At 65.5% G+C, this 11825-nt stretch overlaps 1 protein-coding gene across 5 annotated transcripts; it reads left to right on the top strand.

Annotated features, from left to right (window-relative positions):
- The first annotated feature begins 521 nt into the window (after nucleotides 1-521).
- MIB2 (MIB E3 ubiquitin protein ligase 2) lies at nucleotides 522-11825 on the top strand. 5 transcript variants are annotated; one of them, XM_081057025.1, is made up of 21 exons: nucleotides 534-754; nucleotides 1165-1257; nucleotides 2307-2394; nucleotides 5289-5563; nucleotides 5639-5810; nucleotides 6735-6841; nucleotides 6946-7140; nucleotides 7254-7396; nucleotides 7482-7589; nucleotides 8573-8677; nucleotides 8751-8913; nucleotides 8993-9126; nucleotides 9216-9364; nucleotides 9440-9596; nucleotides 9686-9846; nucleotides 9951-10077; nucleotides 10167-10400; nucleotides 10826-11004; nucleotides 11074-11261; nucleotides 11340-11405; nucleotides 11495-11825. In XM_081057025.1, the coding sequence occupies exons 4-21, from the start codon at nucleotides 5317-5319 to the stop codon at nucleotides 11731-11733; spliced, it is 2874 nt and encodes a 957-aa protein (XP_080913151.1). In that variant the 5' UTR covers nucleotides 534-754; nucleotides 1165-1257; nucleotides 2307-2394; nucleotides 5289-5316; the 3' UTR covers nucleotides 11734-11825. The 5 variants fall into 5 exon arrangements, with proteins under 5 accessions (XP_080913153.1, XP_080913152.1, XP_080913151.1 ...); XM_081057023.1 differs by having other exon boundaries at nucleotides 571-754; nucleotides 2240-2394; XM_081057027.1 differs by lacking the exon at nucleotides 7482-7589 and having other exon boundaries at nucleotides 522-754.

Raw genomic sequence — 11825 nt, 5'->3', positions numbered from 1 at the left:
GCGGGCCCCGTCTCCCAGGGGCGCAGCCGCCTGGTCCCAAGGCTGGCGGGGCCGGACACACGGGCGCCAGCCGCCTGGTTCCGCGTCCCGGCCTGGGCATGCTCGGCCCTCGGTGGCTAGGGGCGCGTGCCCCCTTACCCAACCGGACGAGGAGCCCGGCCCCTTCCCGTACAGACGCACGCCACTCGGCCCCCGCTGCCCCCGGAGTGGTGACAGGCCCGGGAGGCCGTCCGCTACCCTCTGACGACGTGCATGCCACGCTGTTAGACACGAACGCGCCCTGTTTCCGCGGCGGCGCAGAGCCAAGCCCGCGCCCGAGACCGCACCGTTCCCGGGGTGGCGGGTCTCCCCATCGCTGTGGGGCGCGGGGCCGGTGCTCCGTCCATCACACCCGCCCGGCCGCATCGTCCCCTACAGCCGCTGCGTCAGCGCCGCCGCGCGCCCTCCCGGGAGCTGTGGTTCAGGCCCTCACCGCACTCCCGGCGCCGGCGGGCTGCGGACTACAACTCCCGGCAGGCCTCGCGGCGGCCCCGGGAGCCCGAGCGCTGGGGGGTTTCGGCCGTCTCCGCCGGTGGGCTCGGGCGCGACGCAGCGGCGGGCGGCCTGGCTGGCGGTGGCTGAGCAGCCGAGGGCCCGCTGGCCGGCCGCCGCGCGTCCCGAGGCCGATCGATTGGCCGGCGGGCTGGCTGACAGACTCGGCGCTCGCAGGCCCCCGGAGCCCCCGCGCCCAGCCGGGGGGATCGCAAACTTCCGGGCAAGTGGAGGGGTCGAGGCGGGCACGGAGGCCGCGCAGGGGTCCGGCTGTGGCCGGGGCCGGGGCGGCTTCCGGAGGACGGGGAATGGAGTGACGCGGCGAGGCGGGGGTCAGGTTCGGGGTGGGGGCCGGCGGCCCGCTCGCTCCGCCGGCCGGCGCCGGTGACCGGGGCTCCGCGCGCGCTCTGACGTGTGCAGAGCCAGTGCCGTCAGCGCCCCGGCTGCACTCCGGGCGGAGGGCGCAGGAGCGGGGAGCCCCGCAGGGCCGCAGGCAGGCCCCTGGGGCGGCCCGGGGCGTCGTGGGTGCTGGCCCGGGGACGCACGTGCAGACGGCGGGCAGACGGGCTGGCGCTGGCCGCGCGGCCCTTCCGGAGGGGCTCACTGCGTCTCGGCGTCTCCCCGCCGCCACAGGGTTGGACGGCTCCGGGCTTGCGCCGAGGTCAGCGCGCGTCCCCAAGGCTCCAGGCTCAGGGCGGGCCGCGCGGGGACTGCACGGCTAGACAGGTGAGCTCTGCAGCGGCTTGTGGCGTGCTGGGCTAGATTTGGCTCTTTCACCCTGTGGACTCGGATGTGCCTTGTCCAAGGGGTTTTGCTTGGTTTTGAGCGTGTGGTGGGGGTGGGGGGGATAAATAATCCTGTCTTTCTTCCTTTGAGTTCGGAGCCAATTGAAGAAATAAGCACAGGTGCCAGACAGACTTCTGTTGGCACCAGCGGGACTGGGGATCAGGCAGCCTAAGCGTGTGGAAGCCCTGGCAAAAACGTTCCTCCCTGGCAGGCGCCCTCTTCTATCATTCTGCTCTGGCCTGTTGGTCCAGATGCAACAAGTATCTGAATGTCATCCCGCCCGACACTGGCCTTGTGCAGTGACTGGGCCGTGCCACTGCGGTCTGCAGGGCGCCTGAGGGCTTCCATCTGGGTGGCCAAGACTGGGCGGTGACCGTCCTGCACTTCCTTTGGGCCTCTCCCAGCAGGTGTGCTCGGGCTGGGCCCCGTCCGGGTTCCTTGGCTCTGTCTCAGGGCTTCGACCCGGTCCCTATGGGCCACACCCCTGGGCACCCAGGATGTCCACTTCTGCTATGTGACAGGAGCCTGTTGATGGTGCCACACATGGTGTTGATGCCAACAGCATCGTCAGGCATAGCCCGGTGCAGGGAGGAAGCGGAGTGGCTGCCTGGTATCGCCTGCCGTCACAGCTTCATGCAACTTTATTTTTCTGAATAAAGGCATTTTGCCAACTTCCAGCCAAATGTGATTTAATCTGTACGACTTTTTAAGTTCTTCCAATAAAATAGTCACAAATAGGGGAACACCTTACTCGTACACCATCCCAGTGCATGGTTTGTAAATAGCTCTGCCCCCTAAGAGCTGGAGGTTCCTTGTGAAAAGGGAAACGAGCAGCTAACAGGACAGACCCACGTCCACTTGTTTGGTTGAGACGGTAAATGCTGAAAGTGTGAAACTGCCTTTTAAAACCATTTTTCCCCAGACTGGCTGGCTGGCTACCTGTTTGGTTTGCTGAGGTCTGTGTCGCAATGGCTGCTGGTTTCCAACAGGAGATCTTGCTGGCTGAGCACATTTGTGACCCAGGAAATAGCCACTAAATGTCTGGGGTGCAGGCACGAGGCCGGTGTGTGTTCTAAGGTAAGTTGCAATCCTGTTAAAGCATGTCTGACGCCCGAGTTCTCACGCCCTGGTGGCCTCAGAGACGTTTTAAACGTTTGTAGAGACAGACTCTGAGGGGGGTTGGGTGGCAGCCAGGGGCCTTGCCTGTAAACTGAGGAAAATGACCGAGTACAGCATTTCTGCAAAGGGAAGAAAAGAAATAACTGGGTGAATTGCTTGATGAAATGGGGGTTCCCTTCCTCCCTAGCCCTTCTGGGTTTCATGGCTGCCTACCTACTCCTGACTCTGGTCCGTTCCCCACTTGCCACCCCTTTGCTCAGACTCCAGTGGGACCTTGTGAGGTGAGGTAGTGAGCTTTGACAGCAGGGACCTGATGTCACGAGGGCACCATCAGCCATGTACTGGGCCCAGGGAATGCCAGTGACAAAGACCGGGCAGGGAAGCGGGTGGAGGGAAGTGGCAGAGAAGACTGGAAAGCCACCTGGCCCACGTCGTGAGGGTCCTAGAATGCTGTGCCAAGGCTTCTGAGCCCTGGGAGCCAGGTGCCCCATTGCTATGGCGAATACATAGGGGCAGCCTCAGGCATGGCTGGAGGCCCTGCCCAGCTCCGTGTGGTGCCATGCATGACGGACATGCTGAAGCACAGGGCAGACTCGTAGAGCTCCAGGGAGGCAGCAGGGAGGCTCCCAGGCCGTGGTGCCACCAGGACAGGACGCTCCTGTGCCCCCTCCAGCTGTGTCCCACATGGCTCCCATGAGGGCCGGCCCTGGGAGGCTGGTGGTGGTTCACTGGCCAGGGCTGGAGGGACACTGCCTGTGCTAAAAATACCGGCTGTGAAAGAAACAGGTGCTGTCCAGGGGCACCTTGTCACAGGCCGGCCTGCCCTGGTGACCCTACCCTGCTGCTCCCTGTGGGGCCATCACTGGCGAGGCCTGGCTCTGGGCCTGATTTCCCACAGAGCCTGTCAGGCACCCCCTGTTCTCTGCCCATCCCCCAAGGGCAGGGCCGGGCACGAGCCAGCTTTGCCCCCAGGCTTACTGGAGATGGTCGTGCAGTGCGTGGTATGGAGCTCTCAGGCCAGCAGGTGGGCAGCTGTGGTGGCTGGCCAGGCAGGCTGAGAGGCTGGGTCCTGGGCACACGGCCCGGCTGCGACCACGGCACTGGCCAGTGGCACTTAGGTCCTTTCCTGCCCCAAGTCCTTTGTCTTGGTGTGGGGCCAGTTTCTGGGCTCTGCAGTTGGGGTGCTCCCTGCAAGCCCCGGACAAGGGCTGCCATCTTGGCAGTCAGGCCATCGACATGTGGCCTCAGCCTCCTGCCTGGGGCTACCTCATCGGCAGCTGCCACAAGAGTCTCAGGCAGAGCAGCACAGCTTGGGTGTGGCCTAATGGCAAAGGCGTCACTGCCCCTTAGGGCACAGGCCCCACCCTACAGCTCCCCAGCTGCGGACCTGCCACACTTCCCTGTCCAGAGTCCACCAGGAACAGTTGTGGTCATGGGTCATGCCTTACCCTGCCCCCACGTTGGCCAGAGTGGCTTCGTTCCAGGCAGCCACAGGCCCAGACCAGTGTGAGCAGACGGGCCCAACTAGAGGTCCCTGCTTGCAGGGACACCCCAACTGGCCAGCTTTTCCCAGCCACGAGAACATGAGGTCCTGCTCCACTGGCATAGTCTCCAGAAATGCTGTGGTGACTGCTGCCTTGCATTCTGGGAATCCCCACAAGTCCCTTCTCCTTCTCCAAGTCCAATTTTCCCTCTTAAATCTTTCAAATCCATTCATGTCGCAAAAGATCTTTATTGAAGAATCACATAAAGGTCATGAACGAGCCAAGTTTGCAAGGCTTGCATTTCCAGATCAGGAAATAGTCGCGGATCCTGGAGCCCCCAAGGCCACCTCTGCTGCTGCCTCCGTGGCTGACGCCCTGGATTGGCTTGTCCTGTTTGTGAACTTTCTACAAATAGAACTGGGCAGTGGGGGTGTGACTACTGTTCCCAACTGCTGCTGGTGGAGTGGGTGCGTTCCCACTCCCTTGGGGCGAAAGCACACTTCATGTCCCAGTTCACCCTTGAGGACACGGGGAGGGCGCTGCTGTGCACACGTGTGTCCCCGCCGTCTGGTACGTGCCAGGAGGGGTCGGGACCTGGCAGTGGGGCCAGGTGACCTCGAGGCATTGTGCACTGACCTGCGGGTGGTGGGTGGTGTCACACTGGTGAGCAGCGGCCTGGTGACCAGACCCCATGTGTTAGTCATTGAGTGGCACCTGTCCAGTGTTAGCCCATTCTCTGTTGGGGTGTCTGCTGTGTTCCTTTAGCTGGGCCCTCTTTCTACCTTCCGGGTCCAAGTCTTTTGTGGGTTGTGCACACTGCAGATGTGTTCTCTGAGGCGTCGCGGCCTTTGCGGTCCCTCAGTGGTGTCACGAACAGTGGCTCTTAGCTCTGGCTGCACAGTGTTTCCTTGGGACAGTGTTGTCTTACCTTTCCTGCTGATAGCTGCGATCCACATCCACTCATTTTTAAACAAACGTGTTGATGGCCCACTGTGCGCCAGCCATCCAGAACTGGACTTATTAGCGGGCACTTGCTGAGGGGACCTCCCCTGCTGGCTCTTGTCCCTGGCTCCCTGGGGATCCACTGCCCTCTCACCAGCACTGCCCCCCACTCTGCAGCTCACCGCAGGGCAGGGTCTCACTGCAGCTGGAGGGGCTTTACAGCGAGGTGTCCAACTCTCCCTCAAGAACGGGCCACCACCGCCTTCACAGCTAGTGACCCCCCTGCCTGTGGGCCTCCTGGGGGCTCTAGGGCGCATGCTCACCAGGCTTCTCCCTGCCCCAGGGCAGTGGCAGCCCTCCCTGCTGAGCTCTCCTTGGCAGCCCTCCTGGAACCAGCGAGAGCCTGAGGGTGCCTTCTGCCTGCAGGTCCCTGAGCAGCCCGGCCCCGCCCACCATGGACCCGGACCCGCAGGCGGGCGTGCAGGTGGGCATGCGTGTGGTGCGCGGCGTGGACTGGAAGTGGGGCCCGCAGGACAACGGTGAAGGCGGAGTGGGCACGGTGGTGGAGCTCGGCCGCCACGGCAGCCCCTCGACTCCCGACCGCACCGTGGTCGTGCAGTGGGACCACGGCACCCGTACCAACTACCGCGCGGGATACCAGGGCGGGCATGACCTGCTGCTCTACGACAACGCCCAAATCGGTGCGTGCGTGCGTGCGTGCGCCCTGGGCAGGGGTTGGGCCGCACGCACACTCGCTGACCCCGCCCCACCCTCAGGCGTCCGGCACCCCAACATCATCTGTGACTGCTGCAAGAAGCATGGGCTGCGGGGCATGCGCTGGAAGTGCCTCGTCTGCTTCGACTTCGACCTGTGCACGCAGTGCTACATGCAAAACAAGCACGACCTCACGCATGCCTTCGAGCGCTACGAGACGGCCCACTCGCGCCCGTGAGTTCCGTGGCTGCCACCGCGCAGCATGCTGCTGACCACAAGGTGTCAGTGCGAGGGGGCGGGGGGGTCCGGCAGCACTGGATCCCACCTCGTGACCTCCAGGGCCTCCTGCTAAGCACCTCGGATACCTTGGGAGGCCTTGTTCCTGGAGAATAGGAACGGGCCCTGCTAACCACTCCCCAGGGGACACGTCAAGTCCTTCCTGAGCCATTTCCTTGAAGAGTGGCAAGGGGCCTGGGCATTGACCCCACCCGCTGCAGAAGGCAGTCATGTCCACTGAGCAGGTCTGCAGAGGTCGGTGCTGTGGGTGGCACCACCTGCAGAGCCAGGCTTGGCTCCCCAGTGCAGCCAGCATGCCCTGGGCCGCCCCGCGGGTGGACTCTGTGTAGCGGAGCAGCCAGCATGCTCTGTGGAGGCTCAGGGCCGTGTGGACGGCCCACACTGGGAGCCAGACCCTAGCATGGCTGGGGCGGAGGGCACTGGGCTGGGGCCGGCGCCCAGATGGTGCTGTCACCTGCGTCTTGACACTGCACATACATGGTGGGGAGGTGTGCACTTGAGATCCCAGCTGCCCACTGGCCGGCCTGGGAGCAGGGCTCAGCTGTCTGGGTGCCATGGCCAAGCCTGCATTCCTCTTTCCTCCAGGACCCAAGTGCTGAGCCCTCCCTGGGCTAGGCCACACACCGAATGCAGGGGACAGCCCTAACAGCAGCACCTGGCGGGGGTGGGGGGGGGAAATGCGGGTGGTGAGTAGGGCTAGAGTGACACAGGGGCCACGCTGTGAAGGTGGCATCAGGGAAGGTCCCTGGAGCAGACTCACTCCAGGCCCGGAGTGTGAGGGCACTGGCCTGCTGGGCCTGCCATCCCAGGGACTGTGCCATCACCACTGCCCGGCATGGCCAGGAACCCACTCTCTTGCAGGGTGGCACTGAGTCCCCGCGAGGGCCTCTCAAGGGTCCCGTTGAGAGGCATCTTCCAGGGGGCGATGGTGGTGCGCGGCCCCGACTGGGAATGGGGCTCGCAGGATGGTGAGTGGAGACCAGGGTGGGACGGTGGGGGCTGGGCTGGCGCTGCCTGTGGCTAAGCCTCGTGGCCCGGGCTTAGCCTGCCAGCGGGACCACTTTCTCCCCAGGAGGGGAAGGGAAGCCAGGTCGTGTGGTGGACATCCGTGGCTGGGATGTGGAGACAGGCCGGAGCGTGGCCAGCGTAACGTGGGCCGATGGCACCACCAATGTGTACCGCATGGGTCACAAGGGCAAGGTGGACCTCAGGTGTGTGGGAGAGGCGTCCGGCGGCTTCTACTACAAGGAGCACCTCCCCATGCTGGGTAAGGGCTGCCCAGCTGCCCTCCCACCCTGGCTGGTCCCAGCCTGGGGGGTGGCCATGGGGAGGATGGGAGGGCGCTGCCTGAGCGAGGCCTGCTACCGCCCCCACCCCCAGGGAAGCCAGCAGAGCTGCAGCGCAGGGTGAGTGCTGACGGCCAACCCCTCCAGCCGGGGGACAAGGTGAAGTGTCTGCTAGACACAGACGTCCTGAGGGAGATGCAGGAAGGCCACGGCGGGTGGAACCCCAGGATGGCGGAGGTGAGCTGCCCCACCCACTGGCCCCATGCCCTCCCCTCCCCACATCCTCTGGACCCCCAGCCACAGCCTCCACGACCTGCCACAGTTTATCGGACAGATGGGCACCGTGCACCACATCACAGACCGTGGGGACGTGCGTGTGCAGTTCAGCCACGAGACCTGCTGGACCTTCCACCCTAGGGCTCTCACGAAGGTGCATGGAGGGCTGGGCTGAGCCCCACCCACTCGCTTCTGCACCCCTTCCTGAAGGAGGAGGGGGTGTCTGGTGGGGTCCTGAGGGGATGAGTTCCATGGAGAGGGGACCCAGCTGTGAAGGGACACAGGAGGGCAGGGCACGGGGAACACTGGTGGTTGGGTGGGCAGGCGGGCACTAGTGTGTCTCCTGAGGACCGGAGGAGTTCTGTGCCGTGCTTGGTTGGAAGCAAGTGCTTGGGCTTCCTCTAAACTGCTCCCTGTGGGTGCGCGTGGGCAGCACGTGGGAGGGTGGATGCTTGGCCCAGGCGATGACCTTGGAAAGGCATTTGGGCAGCAGGATTTCCCAGATGGGGCGTGGGGGAGGTGGGAGATCAGTAAGGGACAGGCAGTGGGGAGTCACGGACAGGGACGCTAGGAGGTAGGTGCCAGCGAGGGGACATGCTAGCACTCAGCACGGGACCTGGAGTCCGGGATCCCTGGGGGCCTTTGAGGGGACATGGCGGGGGGGGGTGTCATGAGATGTTGGTTTGTAGAGTCCTGTACAGGTGAGGGCACGGGTGTGGGGCCCCATCCCACCTCCCATGCTGTTCTGGCGCCTTCCTATGCTGCTCAGGCTCCACCCGTGTCCTGGGACCCTGCCCCCACACCGTTCTAGTCTGGCCTTGGACATGCAGCCTGCTTCCCCACCTGTGTGCAGGGACAGGCCGGCCTTGGGCTCAGCCCAGAGCTGGCTTCCTTCCGTCTGGTCTGAATGCTACTGCCCAGCTGCCTCCCAGCTGTCACTCCCATGGCTTCGGGGCTGGGACTGCCTGTCACCTGGGGCCCTCATCCAGCCAGACGCTCTGGTTGTGCTTCTGGGTGTGGACTAGGGCCAAGTTCAGGCTTCCCTGTCCTGTGGATCTTGATTGGGGTGCCCTCCGCCCCAGGGCCCTGGGCAGCCACACCTGCCTGGAGGCCCTCACGGGCCTCTCTCTCACTCAGCACAACTCCTTCTGGGTGGGCGATGTGGTGCGGGTCATCGACGACCTTGACATAGTGAAGCGGCTGCAGGCCGGGCACGGCGAGTGGACGGATGACATGGCCCCTGTGAGTTCCGCCCACTGCACCTCCCTCACACCCCTGGGAGACCTGCCTGTGACCCCACGCTCTCCCCACTCAGGCCCTGGGCCATGTCGGGAAAGTGGTGAAGCTTTTCGGAGATGGGAACCTGTGTGTGGCGGTCGGTGGTCAGCTGTGGACCTTCAGTCCCTCCTGCCTGGTGGCCTACCGGCCTGAGGAAGACACCAACCTGGATGTGGCTGAGCGCGCCAGGGAAAACAAAAGTGCGGGCACCCAGCAATGGCGGCCAGCAGGAGGTCAGGCTGCCCCCGCCATTTAACTTCAGCCCTCCCCCCAACCCAGGCTCCCTGAGCATCACCCTGGACAAGCTTCGAGCCCAGAAGAGTGACCCGGAACACCCAGGGAGGCTGGTGGCCGAAGTGGCCATGGGCAACGTGGCCCGGGCTCTGGACCTGCTGTGCAGGCATCCAGAGGAGGCAAGTCCCTGAGGCCCCTCCCCCAGCATCCTGCCAGCCCCTGGGAGGGGGCAGCAGGCTGGGGACTGACCTGCTGGCTCTCCTGGCAGGTGGACACCAAGAACCAAGGCAGAACCGCCCTGCAGGTGGCTGCCTACCTGGGCCAGGTGGAGCTGGTGCGACTGCTGCTGCAGGCTCGGGCCAGCGTGGACCTGCCCGACGATGAGGGCAACACAGCCCTGCACTATGCAGCCCTGGGGTGAGGCCCGGGTGGGGTGTGGGGGCCGGGCCTGCAGTCCGGCCAGTGGGCACAGCGCCCTGGCTTCCTCTCCAGGAACCAGCCTGAGGCTACCCGGCTGCTCCTGAGTGCAGGGTGCCGAGCTGACGTCCTCAACGGCACCCGGAGTGCAGCCCTGCATGTGGCCGTGCAGAGGGGCTTCCTGGAGGTGGTGAGGGTCCTCTGTGAGCGCGGCTGTGATGTCAACCTGCCAGTGAGTGCTGGGTCCCCGGCCCTATCCCTGTGACTCAGCAGACGGTGGCAATGACGTGCGGCCACGTGACTACTGCCCACCACTTACAGGATGTCCACGGTAACACACCCCTGCACTGTGCCATCTCTGCCGGTGCCGGTGCCAGTGGCATTGTGGAGGTCCTCACCGAGGTGCCGGCCATCGACGTCACTGCCACCAACAGTCAAGGCTTCACCCTGCTGCACCTGGCAGCCCTCAAGGGCCACACGCTGTGAGTGTGGGGTGGGCACAGAGCCCTCCGCCAGGCTCCTGCCACCTGCTGGGCCACTTTGAGGATGACCCCCCCAACCTGGACACACCCCTCTGCTCCCACAGAGCTGTCAGGAGGATTCTAGCTCGGGCACGGCAGCTGGTGGACGCCAAGAAGGAGGACGGTTTCACGGCCTTGCACCTGGCCGCCCTCAACAAGCAGTGGGACGTGGCGCGGATCCTCATCCGGGAGGTGTGGGCGTGGCCACCGACCGGCCCCAGGGAGGGCGGGCCTCGGAGCCCCGGGGTCCCTGGGCTGAGCCTGTGCTGACCCCTCCCCAGGGCCGCTGTGACGTGAATGTTCGAAACCGTAAGCTCCAGTCCCCACTCCACCTGGCGGTGCAGCAGGCACACGTAGGGCTGCTGCTGCTGCTACTGGACGCTGGCTGCAGCGTCAATGCCGAGGACGAGGATGGGGACACGGCCCTGCACGTGGCCCTGCAGCGTCATCAGCTGCTGCCCCTGGCGGCTGACGGGGCCGGGGGGGACCCAGGGCCCTTGCAGCTGCTGTCCAGGGTGAGAAAGTGTGGGTCTGGGTGCTGGAGAGGTGGCACCTGGCTGCAGGCTCCAGGCAGGGCCTGAGGGACTGTCCACCTGGGTGACAGCAGGGAGCCAGGCCCCCTTGGGGGTGGGGCAGCCTGGGGGACTGCAGTTTGCAGGAGGCGTCTTCTGTAGTCCCGGTCTCCACAGCGTGGTCAGCTCCCCTGAGATCCTGTACTCCTGCCCAGCCTGGGAAATGGGGTGGCGGTGGCAGTGGTGTGTCAGAACCCGGCCTTTCCCCTGAGGTCCCTCGGCCCCCAGCTGCCAGCCTCTGTTCTAGCGGCTTCACACACGGGGGTGAGGGGCGCCTCTGCCTCTGCCCCAGGCTCGGGGCAGCCGGTGCCCGCAGAGGCTCCCTCAAGCCAGCGTTCCACCCTCACCGGTGTGTCTCTGCTGCCCAGCTACAGGCCTCGGGCCTCCCCGTCGGCACGGAGCTGACAGTGGGCGTGGCGGTCGCCTGCTACCTGGCGCTGGAGGGCGCCGACGTGAGCTACGCCAATCACCGCGGCCAGAGCCCACTGGACCTGGCTGCAGAGGGCCGTGTGCTCAAGGCCCTGCAGGGCTGTGCCCAGCGCTTCCGGTGAGCTCGGTGAGGTGGGGGGCGGACCCCCGGCCCCGGGCCCTTTCAAACCCTCTCTTCCGACTGCAGGGAGCGGCAGGCAGGCGGGGGCGGAGGCGCGGCCCCGGGCCCCAGGCTGGCGCTCGGCACGCCCAACACCGTGACGAACCTGCACGTGGCGGCGCCGTCTGGGCCCGAGGCCGCGGAGTGCCTGGTGTGCTCGGACCTGGCTCTGCTGGTCCTGTTTTCGCCGTGCCAACACCGTACGGTGTGCGAGGGTGAGTGCCCGGACGTCGGGGGACCCGGGGGACCCGGCTCAAACCCGTCCAACCGCGCGCTCCCCCCCCCCCCCGCAGAGTGCGCGCGCAGGATGAAGAAATGCATCAGGTGCCAGGCGGTCATCGGCAAGAAGCTGCGCTCAGGTGGGTCGGGCGGGCGGGAGGGGAGGCTCGGCCCCGGCCCCACCCCCACCCCTGCGCCGCCCTGATTTGCCCCGTCCGCCCGCTTTCAGACGGCACCGAGGTGGCGAGCGCGGCCCCGCCGCCCGGCCCGCCGCGGCAGCTGGTGGAGGAGTTGCAGACCCGCTACAGGCAGATGGAGGAGCGCATCACCTGCCCCATCTGCATCGACAGCCACATCCGCCTCGTGTTCCAGTGCGGCCACGGCGCCTGCGCGCCCTGCGGCGCTGCGCTCAGCGCCTGCCCCATCTGCCGCCAGCCGGTCCGCGACCGCATCCAGATCTTCGTGTAGCCGCGCCCCTGTCGCTCCGGAGCCACGTCCCACCATCGCCCTCGCGAGCTACCCTCCCCCACCGTGTTTTATAAAAAGATTCACGGACTTGG

The sequence above is a fragment of the Rhinolophus hipposideros genome (assembly GCF_964194185.1).
Source record: "Rhinolophus hipposideros genome assembly, chromosome: 8".
NCBI lineage: Eukaryota > Metazoa > Chordata > Mammalia > Chiroptera > Rhinolophidae > Rhinolophus > Rhinolophus hipposideros.
Note: the sequence above shows the minus strand (reverse complement) of the source record. Positions and strands in the feature narration are given on the sequence as shown.

Coding starts and splice junctions, on each gene's coding strand:
- MIB2 (XM_081057025.1), top strand. CDS start 5,317: ATGGACCCGGACCCGCAGGCGGGCGTGCAGGTGGGCATGCGTGTGGTG. Junction 5,564..5,638: donor CTACGACAACGCCCAAATCG/GTGCGTGCGTGC, acceptor CCCCACCCTCAG/GCGTCCGGCACCCCAACATC. Junction 10,401..10,825: donor CCTTGCAGCTGCTGTCCAGG/GTGAGAAAGTGT, acceptor TCTGCTGCCCAG/CTACAGGCCTCGGGCCTCCC.